Source organism: Asterias rubens, chromosome 19 (assembly GCF_902459465.1).
Source record: "Asterias rubens chromosome 19, eAstRub1.3, whole genome shotgun sequence".
Taxonomy (NCBI): Eukaryota; Metazoa; Echinodermata; class Asteroidea; order Forcipulatida; family Asteriidae; genus Asterias; species Asterias rubens.
The window spans coordinates 5,315,376-5,329,709 of NC_047080.1; the positions used below are offsets into that span (position 1 = coordinate 5,315,376).

The following is a 14,334-nucleotide window of genomic DNA, read 5'->3' on the forward strand; positions in this document are numbered from 1 at the left end:
TCTCGCAACTTCGACAACCAATTGAACTCAAATTTTCATAAGTTGGTTATTTTATGCATTTGTTGAGATACACCAAGTGAGAAGACTGGTCTTTGACAGTTTCCAATAGTGTACATTATCTTTAAGGTATAAATTATCTGTTGTATAATCCATATATGTTTGTCTCAATTTAGTGCAATGAACTAGACTCAGCAACTTAAATGTTTCAGCAACATTCATTTAAAATTCATAGCCGTTATAGTTGAATGTTTCTTTGTGAGACCAGGGTTCAGCCATAGGCTAGTTACTTTAATGCTTGGTTGTTTTTTTTTTAACGCAGGCTTGTTTTTTATCTGTTAATGGCGACTTGGGTACGTGCGAGTAAGGTTCTGGCTAGCTGAACACAAAGGCTAATGTTAAGAATTCAAAATGACAATTAGGCGAGAATTTTGTTTGGAATTACGACTCTCCTCTTGGAAAATTAGTTTATTTGGGTCAATAATGGATGGTGTGGGGGTTAGGATTAGGGGACTAAAGGAATGGGTGGGGGATAGAGTCTGGGGATTGTTGGGGGATGTTCAGTTGAATGAAGGGATGGATTGTGAGTGGGATGGGGGATAGGGTCTGCCTAGTGGGTTTGGTGGGGTTTTTAGGAGAAAGGGTCCAGGCATTGATGGGACGGATAATGGGTGGTGTGGGGGTTAGGATTAGGGGATTGAAGGGATGGTGGGGGTGTGGTCAGGAGATTGAAAGGATGGGTGTTGAGTGGGGTGGGGGATAGGGTCATGGAAGGGACTGAGGAAAAGAGGCATTAGCGGAAGAGGGATCACACACTATAAAACTCTCACTCGATTAATTGGTGTCAAATGGCTTGATTTGTTATAATGTTATTTCAGATGACTTTTAGCAGAAATGACAGCAAAAAGTGGTTAAATAACCCGATGTATGTTAGTCACTATAAACATCAGGATGAAGTAATGCGGAATTCAGAGGATTAAACAACTTGGCTGCTGGCTACAAAGTCAATTTTCCCCTAAGATTTTACAGATTCCACCAGTAAAATTTTTGCCAGTTAGGTGTTCACACTATAATGTAGCTCCACATTGAAAGTACAAATTCAAAATTTAGGAAAGTAAAACTGTCACAAATCTCTGTTCTGAGAGAGGTTTTACAAAAAAATTACAAAAAATTTAATCGTTCTCTTTTTTAAGGACAGTAAGGTAGTTCCCCAGGATGACAGAAATGTTTCTTAATTTCAATAAAAATAAACTAGTATTTTAAATCCAAAATGAATAGATTCATTACCAATCTAGTTCAAACTATTGTACAACAAGGTTATTTCACTTCATTCACAAATATCAATTGTAGATTTTGTTAGCGATATGCCATTTGTCATACAAACAATTTCAAACAGTTTTAAGCGGCCACCACATTAACAAGCAATCCATCTGTAAACCAAGCAGGATTTCCAAAGTTGCCTACCTTGTTCATGAAATAGAAACCAAAAATTATAAATCATTGGTATCGAAAATGAGTTTTCACCAAGCACATTATCAAAATGAAAAAACAAATCTTTTAAAAAGGTTTTATAGTGTATTATATGCAACCTCACACCTAGCAATATTTGTCCGTCCAATTATTCAACACCAAGGTGATATTTTTGTGAATTTACCTCGACTACACTTTACACCTGCTTCTAGTATGACACGCATATTGCATGCACTAAAGACTTCCTCGACATTCAATACTCTCCCTAATTCAACTTCAATATAGATTCACATCACATGCTTAGGAGCTATGAAGTGCAATATGTAATCTAGCGAAAACGCTACTGTAAAGTAGCAACTGTACAATACACAGCTTGTTTCTTTTGGATGTACTTTAAATTGAAATAGGTCAAGTTATGAGGGGGGCTAATTATCGCATTCAGGTTTTTCCCCCGATCTGTAAGATGACTTACTGACTCGCAAAAAAAAAAAAAATAATACTGACATTTCATTTTGTAATTTCATTATCTTCCCTTCATGATTGGTAGAAAAGAAGATTTTTCTTTTTTTTTTCCCGAGAAGGAAAGATTACTCAAAGTCGGTCAGTTGCTTTGCAATGATAATAACAGATTGTGAAGATCATTCCAATTTAGAGTTACCATGGCGATACATGTTACCACGGTAACCATACCCAGGCCAGCTTGCATACCATGACATGTATGTATGACTGTGTGCTATGTGTTCAAGCTACACAAATTACCTACTGTACAAGGAGTGATATTCAACCCTAAACTATAAACGGGAAATTAAAAACTAAAATAGCAGCAAATTTGGCCAGGGCTTCTATTTCCTGGATTCCTCACTTTATGATAGTGGAGAAAATAATAATTTGTATAATTTATATGAAGATGAATAACAGTTCTTGCTATGATTATGATGAAAAAGCATAACACAGGCATGATACTCAGGGGGAAAAAGTAGAAACAATTTAATAAGTACAAGGGCCAACCTACCATGTACTCATGGTGTTGGCTCTAACAGACTTTTCAGGTTTATCAATCAAAATAAATTCTAAATTTTTCCGAGGGCAAAAAAATGAAATTTGACTAGGAAAAAAAACATGCCTGATATTGATAAAATTACATAACGATTTGAACAAAGTGTCTGCGAATAGGGGAAAACTTTGGTATAATTATTGGGTAAAGATAAATTATGGGAAATTTTGAGGATCATAAAATTGAATTGTTCATGAGGCAGTGCCCTCTAAGTTCAATCTTTTTCTACCTCCATGGTTCAATTAAAACTAAATCTTCAAATTTTTTAATTATAGAAAAACAATCATTGCCTGTGAATTCCATTGCAGATGAGCATAAAAACACACAATTTATTTGCTTTATGAAATGAGATTGTGGAAATAGCAAGATGAGAGTGGACCAAAAAATGGTCGCTTGCAACTTTCTGTAAGAAAGCGAGATGAGGTGGAGAGAAATTATGGAATCGTTAGTACAAAGACATTGACAGTAAATGTTAAACACTAATGACTTGATTCAAGGTCAGATTGGAGGGCAAAGGTCAAGGGTCAGTGGGGCCCAATTTCATAATGCCTGTAAACGGTTGCTTAGAAAAGATAGGTTACCAGCCAAAAACCGTTATGATACAATCGCTTTGACTGGTACTCCAGTCTTTACTTGCTTAGCTAAGAAATTTAATCAGCAGAATTTCTCTGCTAACAGCTTTATTAAATTGGGCCCTAGAAGCAGCAGACTTCAATTAGAACTTATGGGGTGAATATTTTACTCAGGATTTATTTTTGGATACTTTTTTTTTATGCCCCTTCCACCTCAAAAAAAAAGAGGGACAAAATAAAATAAAGGGACATATAATAACCAACAGAATACCAAGGTTAGGGCTTATTGGGATAAATTTGACCCCCAGATCCCAGGTTTGCAAAGACAGCGACAAGCAGGTTCTTGGGATGGGTGGGTATTACTTTAATTCACAGTCCAAAAAGAGACTAATATTTCATTTTTTACATACATGCCAGACCAGACAGAACCTTGCGACCAAAAGCTTGTCTAGTTACAACCTCTTCTTAACAGTGACACTGACACAAAGTGCATGAACGGTAATATAGTAAGCACGACACCAGACCAAAGATTGCAGGTCGAGTTTTGCAAACAAGACGTCCACCTAGCAACAGAGAAACACAAGAAGAATTTGACGACGAGCGGATGTGGGATGTTTGCAGAGAGACAGAAGAAAAGACTTTTTTGGTTAGATGAGAATGATTAGTAGACATGAAGACACCCTTTGATTTGACCATCTCATCCATACCTATATCTTCAAGATCAAAACTATCCTCAATTGTATCGATGGCTCTCCCATTCCCAAGACTCAGTTCTCTTTGATGCATAGCAGCGGCACGCCGACGAGCTAGGAAAGAGTCAATACAGAAAACGGAAAAGGAAAAAAAAAAGAAACAAGCGGTGTACAATCACATGCAGTGCAAAATGAAGCTCATTCCAGTTATGATATATTGAATGAAAACAAATCAGAGATTGATCCAACCAATGAAGGGGTGGGTCCAAGGGAATGCTAACACCAACCATACCAAGTACATGTCCAGTCTTTGAAATATTCTGAGCATGTGCACAGTACATAATGCTACTAATGTAGCACCACAAACTGTCTCACTCACTGGACACGAAGGTGACACGATTTTACTGTGACATTTTTGTTCACACGATGACAATTTTGAACTGCAACATTCACAACACACATTCATGTACATACAAAAGTAAAGTGAAATGTGAATGTTTTCAACGATCTTAAAACAGTTTCATATTTTCAAAATGAACACTTGATCAGAGAATTTTTTTCTCCAAGGACAAATTCTATCTCGTCAATTTTGACTTCACTTCAAATTAGGGATCAGGCCAGCAGCTTCCTAATTTGTCCTCTCGTTAAGATAAACCTCTGACACACACAAATATTGCAGGCAAATATCTTGGTACAGGTAGTGCTGCACATCAACACAAACACAAAAGATACATGTCGCGGTTCATAAGAACATGCCAAATTTGAAGTCTGTCATTTTGGCTCTCTTGGACGTTGGACTTTGTAATTAAGTCTAGACTATCACTCAGGGTATATCTACAGGGATTAAATTCATCATTGCACTGAATATTCATTATGCTGTAATTAATGTTAGTTTATGCAGGTTTTACATCTCATCAGTCCAGTGGTTTTAGTTAATGTTAATTTAGTCTTGATGCGTGTTTTGTCTTGTTAAAAAATGCTAGCTCTTATTTTTTGCCGATTACACTCATCATAATTATGGGCAACGCAGCTTTTAGTTTTACAGATTTAGTCTAGACGGGGATGTCTTAATTGTAAAAAAAAAAGAAAAAAAAAGAGAAGCAAACGAAAAAGTCTGGCACAGGTTAACAAAAAACAGCAACGAGCAAAGAAATTGATTCTAAAATCCAAATCATTGATACTTAATTGCCCCTTTAACAAGAATCGTGGGGATTATTTGTCATGTATGGGTACACAAAATTAGCTAATACATAATGCCCATTATTCTTGAGAGGCAATCTATGACCATTAGAGTATCAACTAATCATTTTAGTTGATGGAACAAATGCTCCTCATTTTAAACTGAACGTTTCTTGTCTCCAAAATGAACAAAAAGAGAAAAACTATCAGCCAGTTTTGCTTTTAAATATTCTAGACAAAAAAAAGTTGTAATTTAATGTTCTGCATGCTAGTTTTTTTACAATAAGTATATGAAATATTGCTTTCATGACCAGGATCGACTGTGAGTGCGACTGCCCCAGTCATATTTCGCTTTGAGGGAATTAATTAATGCATGAAAACAATCTAGACGTGACGTTCGCGTCCCTGATTATGACATCATAACTGGGCCTCATGCCGTGGTACCCTGCAGTTCACCGGTTCCAGCATATGGACCTCTTAATAGTTAATAGGATGCAAATGGCTGGTGCGATAAGACCAATCCCACCATGGGGGCAGCCAGGCAAATCACTCTGAAATAACTCATAGTGGCAGATCGGTTTCTAAAAACATCTGTACCGCGAGTTAACATTTAATAACTTTCTCTATCAAGAGATGGATTCAGACAAATGAAGATAGGGGTTCTTTCGTGACCTACATGTTGCTGCTAGTGTCTAGTTCCCTTTTGAAAATGAACCAGACTATTATGATGCTTTTTAATATGGCTTCATCAAGGAAACAAGCTTCAGCATTTTAAATTTTCAACAGGCTGACATGAAACTGGGAATCATTAGGAACACAACATATGCATAGTTAACCCTCCTACTATTGGTGACATTAATCTGTGAGATGACATTTGCAACCATTCAATTGCATGGTAAAAGTTTTGTAAATGTGTGTACCCGACTGTGTACTGTAGATGCATTCAGGACATAATTTGTTATTGCAATGTGGCATAATGTAGTTTTTACATGTCCCACAGTGGATTATTGGTCAGACAGTAGGAGGGTTAAACCTATTAAATTTAAATATTAATTTATCAGCAGTAACAGCACTTCAAACAGAACTATTAGTCAAAATAGACTTTCTAACAACTTTACTCCCAAATCCCTTTTGTGAATCTAATCCATGATTTTAAGTTCTTGTTTATCTTCATGATTTTTTTCAAAAAGTTTCAGTTGAGTAAAAGTATCGATAAGTCAACAAAGTAAATTGGAACTTTTTGACGACAGTTAAACAAACAAAAATGAAGAAATAATAGTCATGCCTTAGGTCTAAAAGAAATAAGCAATGTTTTCTTCACATTAAAATGAACATCAGACTAAAAAAAAGCTTTGAAACAAATTTGATTTCAACTCAAGGATAAATTAATCAACATAAATTGTGTTCTGAACTTTTGAAATTGAAAACAAAACTTAAAAGGGTACGAATACAGTTCATAACAAAAACTTCTTGAACTAAAAATATCATGGAATTGTAATTCACTGATCAATTTTGCATGTTACCTTAAAAGACCAACTATTAATGGCAATTAATTTGCAACATTTCAATAAAAAAAACTTTGAAACCATGCTAATGAGATCAAATAGAACATGCCATGATGTGTTAAATGAAACCATAAAACAAGCCGTTTGTAGAGAACTGAGTCCGTTATTTGTCAACATTTTCAGAACTTGACACCTGATGAAGTGTGCTTGTGATTGTCCCATGCATAGTCAACTCATACCAGACATGTAGACAGTGTAGAGGACTTAGGGGTTTGACTTGAAATAATTAAGAACGAAGTGGACTTGTGGTTGACCAAAGTTTGGGTAGACTTCTTGATGATGCTATCACCTTAATCCAATGCCCAATTTCTTAGAACTGCTTGAGTACAAAAAGAAGCAAAGCACATCAAGATTAGCTACTGGTTACCAGTGAAACTACCATTTCACATGTACAATTTGTGACTGGTATCCTGCTTATTTTTGCTAAGCAGGAACATGTTCAGCAGAATTCTCTGCTTAAGCAGCTCTTTAAATTTAGGCGCGGTTCTTTCACGACTTTGCATTAAGTATAATCATGTTTTGCAACTTGAAGAATTGGACTCAGATGTGAACTTTGACCTTTGTGACTCTGACTTTGACTATATGAAACAACAATCAGACACAAACCTGACAAAAACTGGTTACATAGGGTTCCCAGAGCTTTAAACAGAAAACTTTAACTGTAGACTTGATCTCAGAAATAAGTACTTAAATTCGCCTTAGTTTACAATAAAATAACAGCCTTGGCTTTGATGTTTGAAGTCGGCTGGCAACTTCAAAGAGATCTTTTAAAGCAGGAGTCTCCGACCAAAGAATATGCTCCTACTGTCAGTTATGGTCTTCATTATTCATATTAAAAAAGATGGATTTCAACTATTAGATTTTATGCTCGGATATTGTAGGTCAGGGGCTTTAACATTTACAAGTGGTAATATTGGTAATAATGTTCCAAACAGCCATGTATAGAAGGCACACAGATTTCTCAGGGAGTATTTTAACAATTTTACACTATCGCGGTCATAAACAACAAACAACAAAGTTATTATAAAAATCTAATGAATAATTATTGATAATGAATGAATAAAAATGGAAACACCAAAACCAAAAAATGAAAAATAGATGCTTAATGTCAACGACCTAAAATAAAATCATGAAGTGGCTCCTAAAAGGAGAAAAGAAACAAATAAAAATATCCTGACAACTGGATATAAATGCATCTCAAGAAAACTCTGAACAAAACAATGCTATACGCATTTTCAAATCTAAAGTTTGACCTTTGACACTTACCTTCTATTGTTGCCCTTTCTTCCTCCGAGGTGGCGTTATCGTTCAGCATGACCTCTTCTGCTTTGCATATCCATTCTAAGTAACCATTAAGTTCCTTATCCAGCTGCTGCTGTCGTCTAAGTTTCAGAAATTCTCGTCTGTTTTCTACCCGTTCTCTCTCTTTTGCAAACTCTCTGTATAACGGAAAAAAGTTAAACTGTTTAATAGCCACATTGGTCAATAATATCTGTGAAAGTTTGGACTTGTGTTGTCAGGAGAAGGTAGTGAAAAAGCGTGCACAATTTTCAGCATCTTAATAAGGTAAACATACATTGTCCTTACTTTTGGTTGTACCAAACAAAATCAGCTGTTCAGATTCCGAATCAGATGCAGTTTTCTTAATTACAAATGCATACCAAGGGGAAATATGTTACCAGAAAATAATGGTTCTAGCATGAACGTCATAATCAGTTAAGCTGATGGGACATAAAGCCGTTGGTTCCTTGTATCGTGTAACGCATGTAAAAGAGCCCAGTGCTCTTATTGAAAAGAGAAGAGGTTCGCCCCGGTGTTCCTGGCTGTGGCTGCTGAATGTGCCGTAGCACCTTGTAAACCCTTATAAGGTGCTTGGGTCTCAGAATTCATCACTGCAATAACCTATCTTTCTGAAAGTTTGTATATACTCAGTCAGTTTCTTGAGTACCTTGTTTGGTAGATACGTGCGCTATATAAGACTCATTATTATTATTAATATTATTAAGCTTTCAAATCCTGTATAGTCTGTATCTTCTACTGCACCAAATCAAGACTCTAAGGCAACATAGTCTGGTTCCATTGTTATAAACCAACATATGTATTACTTTCTGTTACTGTACACAAGGAGTCAGACTTACCCACTCAAGACTCCAAGGATAAGGTTCAACATGAAGAAAGAGCCTAAGATTATAAGAGGTATAAAGTATATCCAGACAAAGTACGGTCCTTCTGCATCACTACACTGTAAATATAAAAACAAACGAGAAAATAGACTTAGCTGTTGCAAATTGCTTATATTACCAACCAAAGGGACCAGGGGTCGATTTCACAAAGGATTATGACTAGTTAGGAGATATTAAAAACCAAAGGCTAGTCCGAACTTAGGACGAGTAACTCGTCCTTACCTCGAGATAAGACTAATCTTAACTCTCTGATAGGATTCAAACTGCCTCTAGCTACCGAGCAATCTCGGTGGTCTAGATGGTAAGACACTGCTCTAGAATTGCAAGGGTCGTTGGTTTGAATCCTTCCGTAGTAATATGCCCGTGACTTTTTTTCATAGGGCTCAGGAAAATACTTGAGTATAATGCTTTTAAAAACACATCAGTGTTTATATATATGGGTAAACCAAAATTAATAAAATATTTGTTGGCTTTCATACTTACATAATACATAATATCGGTCCAGCCTTCCATTGTGATACACTGAAAAACAGTTAGCATAGCAAATATCATATTGTCAAAGTTGGTAATTCCAAAGTTGGGACCCAGCCAGTATTCATCGCAAACTTCCGTTCCTTCAGCACACTGTCTGCCGTTTCCACACACTTGAGGTTCCTCTCCTTCTTTGACTGCCATTACACCTGATAAGATTCAAAGAAAGACAATTTTTAGATTCAATGAAAACAATCAAATCTGTTGCCCCTGGTCTTGGCCTTGGTGCCCCTTTACAAAAAGCTCCACACATTTTCCTTTTAAAGTGTTTGTAAAATTCAAAATTCATCTTACTCTATAACAGACAACAATCCTTAAAGGCACTGGACACTATTGGTAATTACTCAAAATAATTGTTAGCAGAAACACTTCTTTGGTAACAAGCAAAGGAGAGCCTTTGATAGTATAAAACATTGTGAGAAACTGCTCCCTCTGAAGCAACGTAGTTTTTGAGAAAAAAAGTAATTTTCCACGAATTTAATTTCTAGACCTCAGAATTAGATTTTGAGGTCCCGAAATCAAACATCTGAAAGCACACAACTTCGTGCCACAAGGGTGTTTTTTCTTCCATTATTATCTCGCAACTTCGACAACCAGTCGAGTTCAAATTTTAACAAGTTTGTTATTGTGTGCATATGTTGAGATACACCAAGTGAGAAGACTGGTCTTTGACAATTACCAATAGTGTCCAGTGCCTTTAAAACCATCAAAACAGAACAACCAAGTTTAAAAAAAAAGACCTATGTCAGGCCTGAGATTACACGGTGGGGACTGGCCTCTGATCTTTCAATGGAAGCGCATTTTGCAAAACGAGAATTGCCTTGCCCAAAGAGGCCAATCCGGAGGCAACGTGTCCGTTAAATACCACAAGTTCCAAACTGGTACCCAGTCATGTGTACCAACCATGCACCTACTTCAGAGGGAGCCGTTTCTCACAATGTTTTTTACTATAAACAGCTTTCCATTGCTCATTACCAACTTATTTTTTATGCTAACAATTTATTTGAGTAATTATCAATAGAATCCAGTGCCAATTTTAAAATCATAGAATTTCGAGAAATCCTATTTCCTGGATTTTCACCAACAATGTATCCTTGATGCACTATAAGAAAATCTAAAAGCAAAAATATTTAAGAAATACAACAATTTACGCTGAAATCTGTGCAAGACTTACCTGTGCTTTTGCCGTTTTCATCGGCAATAAAGCATGTATTGTGGAATTTACCCTGGAAGAATTCCATGCCAGTGATGGCAAAGATGATAATGACAAATAAAATGAGGAGACCAATTTGAAGGAGGGGAGCCATGGCTTTAAGGATAGCTTTAAGGACAACTTGCAAACCTGAAAAGAAAGAAGACAATTAATAATCACTGCCCAGAAGATTCGTGTTTACATGATGAAAGTTTCAGGTTTGTTTTTATTAGAGCTTATTGATGAAACATTCTGTAGACACAAATAGTTGTTTACAGAACAAACAATACTTTTAAAAAATGTTCTAACGTAAAAGTGAAAACCCATTTGTAAAAATGTCAAACCTTGAGCTTTGGATTGGTTCAGAATAGTTTTGAAAATGAAATGAATTAAGTTTATACAATAAATATATTGCTATATAATTTCTGGTTGAAATCCCGCTTTAGTAGTGTCGTGTTTTGTTCACCCCCAAATATTTAAAGTTTACCCAGTGGGCCATAGATCCCCCTGTGGTTAATTACTTGAAAATAATCACATTTTAACACGGAATTATTACGTACAAAATTAGTGATTAAAGTTTTAACCATTGAGAACAAAAATAGTTAAAAGTGTTAATTATATAAATTTTCCTTTTTCCATTTATATACAAAACAATGTGCTTCTCCTGGTGCTTGCTTCATCACGTCGTTATGGTTACTGCAAGTCACAACTTACTTGGGATGCCTGATACTAATTTCAGGGGTCGAAGTACTCTGATTGCACGAAGGGTTCGCAGATCTGGGGCCGAACTGCTTCCCTCTGTAGTCTCTGCTAGACCTCCTATGAATGATATAAATCTGCAGCGACACCAAGAGGAGTTGGGGAGGGGGGAGACAAAGGAGGGGGTGATTAGTTTGGAGGTCCATGGCTGGGAAACAGATTGTTATGTTACTTGTTTGTGTTGTTTGTTTTGAAACGTAAAACAAAAAGGAATTCATGCAAGATATCTGCACTTGTCAACATTTAAAGTTAGTTTGTTTAGTCTGTACTTAATTTACCAAAATATGTAAATAGAGGTTTAAAAAGGTATTGTGTGTCATAGTTTTTTCTGTCAAAGTTTGATTGATTGATTGATTGGTACTTGTTAGTTGGTCTTCTGAAACTTCCATGGGGAAATTGACAAGTAGGTCAGGAATGTCAGCTGAATACAGAGTTTACTTATACTTAGCCTTTAGTCAAGGCGCATGCGGCACACCGGATAGCACGCACAGCCCCAAAAATGTAACGCACGAAAAAAGACTAACACTGCGAGCAGCGAAGCGCCTTTACCAACTCGTTTTGGGGGCCTTATGTTTTTCTTTACATTTGCCAACGATTTTGGTGGGAGAAAATGTAATGCATAATGCATTAGCGTGGTGAGTTGCTGGCCAATAAGAAGCCACAATTACTTGCATGACGTCACAAGAACGTTTGATGCAAATTCGTTACATTTTCTCCCACCAAAATCGTTGGCAAATGTAAAGAAAAACATAAGGCCCCCAAAACGAGTTGGTAAAGGCGCTTCGCGGCTCCGCCGCTCGCGGTGATAGTCTTTTTTCGTGCGTTACATTTTTGGGGTTGTGCGTGCCATCAGGTGTGCTGCGTGCGCCTTGACTAAAGGCTAACTTGTACTGGGAAAACAGCCCAAAACTGTTACAGTATTTTCACAAGATAGACCAATCCATTCCTATTTAGCGTTTAGCGTTTTAGAAAAGCGGGTCAGCATCTCTGGCCGTAGCATTCACGAGCAGACACTGACCCCTGAATGAAACCGAGAAAAGATTCATGCATGAATAGTTTCTCAGGTTCAAGTGTTCTTATGGATTTCTAATCAACAGCTGAGCATTTCAGACGAAATAGTTATTAAGGTATAGCAATTAAAGCAATCGCACAACATTGGTAAACAGTATTGTCCAAAGGCCCACACTTCGTGTATCACAACTTACATAAAATAACAAAATCTGTGAAAATTTAGGCTCAATCGATCATCGGAGTTGGGAGAAAATAATGGGAAACCCACCCTTGTTTCCGCATGTTTCGCCGTGTCATGACATGTGTTTAAAATAAATCTGTTATTCTCAATTTCGAGAATTGATTTAATTGTTGTTTTCTAAAAAAATAAAGCATTATTTCAAGGGAAGTCTTCCACCATCACCTTCTGTAAACCCTGTAAGTTATTTGTAAATCTGTGAACTTTTAATTTTTGTTCTGTTCAGAAAATGTCCAATGGCTTTAAGGTGTTTTGGTAAAAAAAAATAATGATCACAAAGTTGATACATCGTTAAAACAATTTGACAGTTTTACACAAAAGTTATGATACCCGGTACAACATTTTAAGAATTTAACAGTTTTTGGTTTTACTAGTCGAAAAACAACAATACAACTAAAGACGATAAACACACAATAAAGACACTAACTGACAACAACTTCAATGTACCTAAGAAACAGTGTCATAGTTGCTATAATTATAACCCTCCATTCTCTCTGACTGTCGGGAGGATGGAGGGTTACAATTATCACAACTAGGTTAGATTTGTAAACACTGTTGTTGTATTAATTGAATGAGTACAGTTAGAATATCCATAATAATTTTCCATCAAAAAAAGACTTACTTGGGAAACCCGAGACTAACTTAAGAGGTCTTAAGACCCGAACTGCTCTAAAAGCAGGTTGATCAAAAGATGGTATGAGAATGCTCAAGGTACTGATCAATGATGAGATGAAATTACAAAGTGACGAAGCGTGAAGGCAGGGCAGGCAAAGAAAAGACGGGAAAAGCCACAGAGGGAAACGACATAAATTAGCAACAAGAAAAACCATGGTAGGGTAAAATGAAATAGCTCAGTATTTCTTGCTTTAAATTGATTGATTTTATCAGCCAATATCTTTGCATTATTGTCCTATTTTGAAACAAAGTCGTACAGTGACTCATCATCATTATTCATAACCTGCATATTTAATAAAATATTATTAGGCCTATTAATGTTATAATAAAATTTAAAAAAAATAAAAAATCTTCTCTGAACGAATGCATACATTTTAACCACTATGAAACACCTTGGTTGGGCTGTTAATGGCTCTTTTTTAACAAAAAGACTGGTGATGTAAAATTTTAACGCCACAGACATAAGGAAACACATGCAATAGTTTGGGACTCAGGCTTGTAACGTTACTCCTAGTCCTAGATTCCCTAGAACCTTGACTCAGATGAGGTTCGTGCCGCTATCGCCTCCGGGATCAGACGATAGCGGAACTAACCTCATATCAAACTAAGAACATGGGGAGCACACGTAAGCTTTGATTCTTTTTAGTGAGGCAGTATCACAAAGTACAAAAGTGTATTTTTTTATTCCTCCAATGGTAGCTTTACTGCATTATTTGGAACATGTGTATATATTATTGCCTGTTTTACAACGTGGAAAAGTTTCCGTATGGCGCCACCACTTTTTCATTCGAAATAAAATAATATAGTATCTAATTTACCTGATTGATATATCCCTTTTTGTAAAAATGAGTGAAAAAGTGGTGGCGCCATACGGAAAGTTATCCTACAACGTTAGTGTGGAAACAATCAACCTACTATAACACTAAAGTCTAAACTAGTAAACCTAAACCTTACTACTGTCCTGCTTAAAAGGACAGTGAACACTGTCAATGATGTCATGTCAGTCAGTGTAACTGTAAAATTCAAAAGCCCATAAAAAAGGCATAAGCAACACTGAACATGCTGAAATTGTGAGATCCACCCATTTTAGGCTATTTCTACCTCCATCCATGCACAAACTAGTTACCTTACCTAGTTACGATAACGTTGCGATAACCCTCCTGCCGACTAGTTGCGATATATAACGTAAACCTCCTGCCGACGGGGCGGAGCCTCC

At 36.5% G+C, this 14,334-nt stretch overlaps 1 protein-coding gene across 12 annotated transcripts in view; it reads right to left on the bottom strand.

Annotated features, from left to right (window-relative positions):
- LOC117303065 (voltage-dependent P/Q-type calcium channel subunit alpha-1A-like) overlaps positions 1–14,334 on the bottom strand; it is a 126,227-nt gene that overhangs the window by 82,172 nt on the left and 29,721 nt on the right. For 11 of the 12 annotated variants that reach the window (XM_033787128.1, XM_033787125.1, XM_033787122.1 and 8 more), the window contains exons 5-10: positions 11,150–11,271; positions 10,418–10,585; positions 9,196–9,392; positions 8,668–8,771; positions 7,796–7,968; positions 3,801–3,899 (exon numbers count right to left, since the gene is read on the bottom strand). In XM_033787128.1, coding sequence (XP_033643019.1) covers positions 3,801–3,899; positions 7,796–7,968; positions 8,668–8,771; positions 9,196–9,392; positions 10,418–10,585; positions 11,150–11,271 — 863 coding nt within the window. The remainder of the gene's footprint in view (positions 1–3,800; positions 3,900–7,795; positions 7,969–8,667; positions 8,772–9,195; positions 9,393–10,417; positions 10,586–11,149; positions 11,272–14,334) is intronic. The other variant, XM_033787129.1, reaches the window with a different exon arrangement.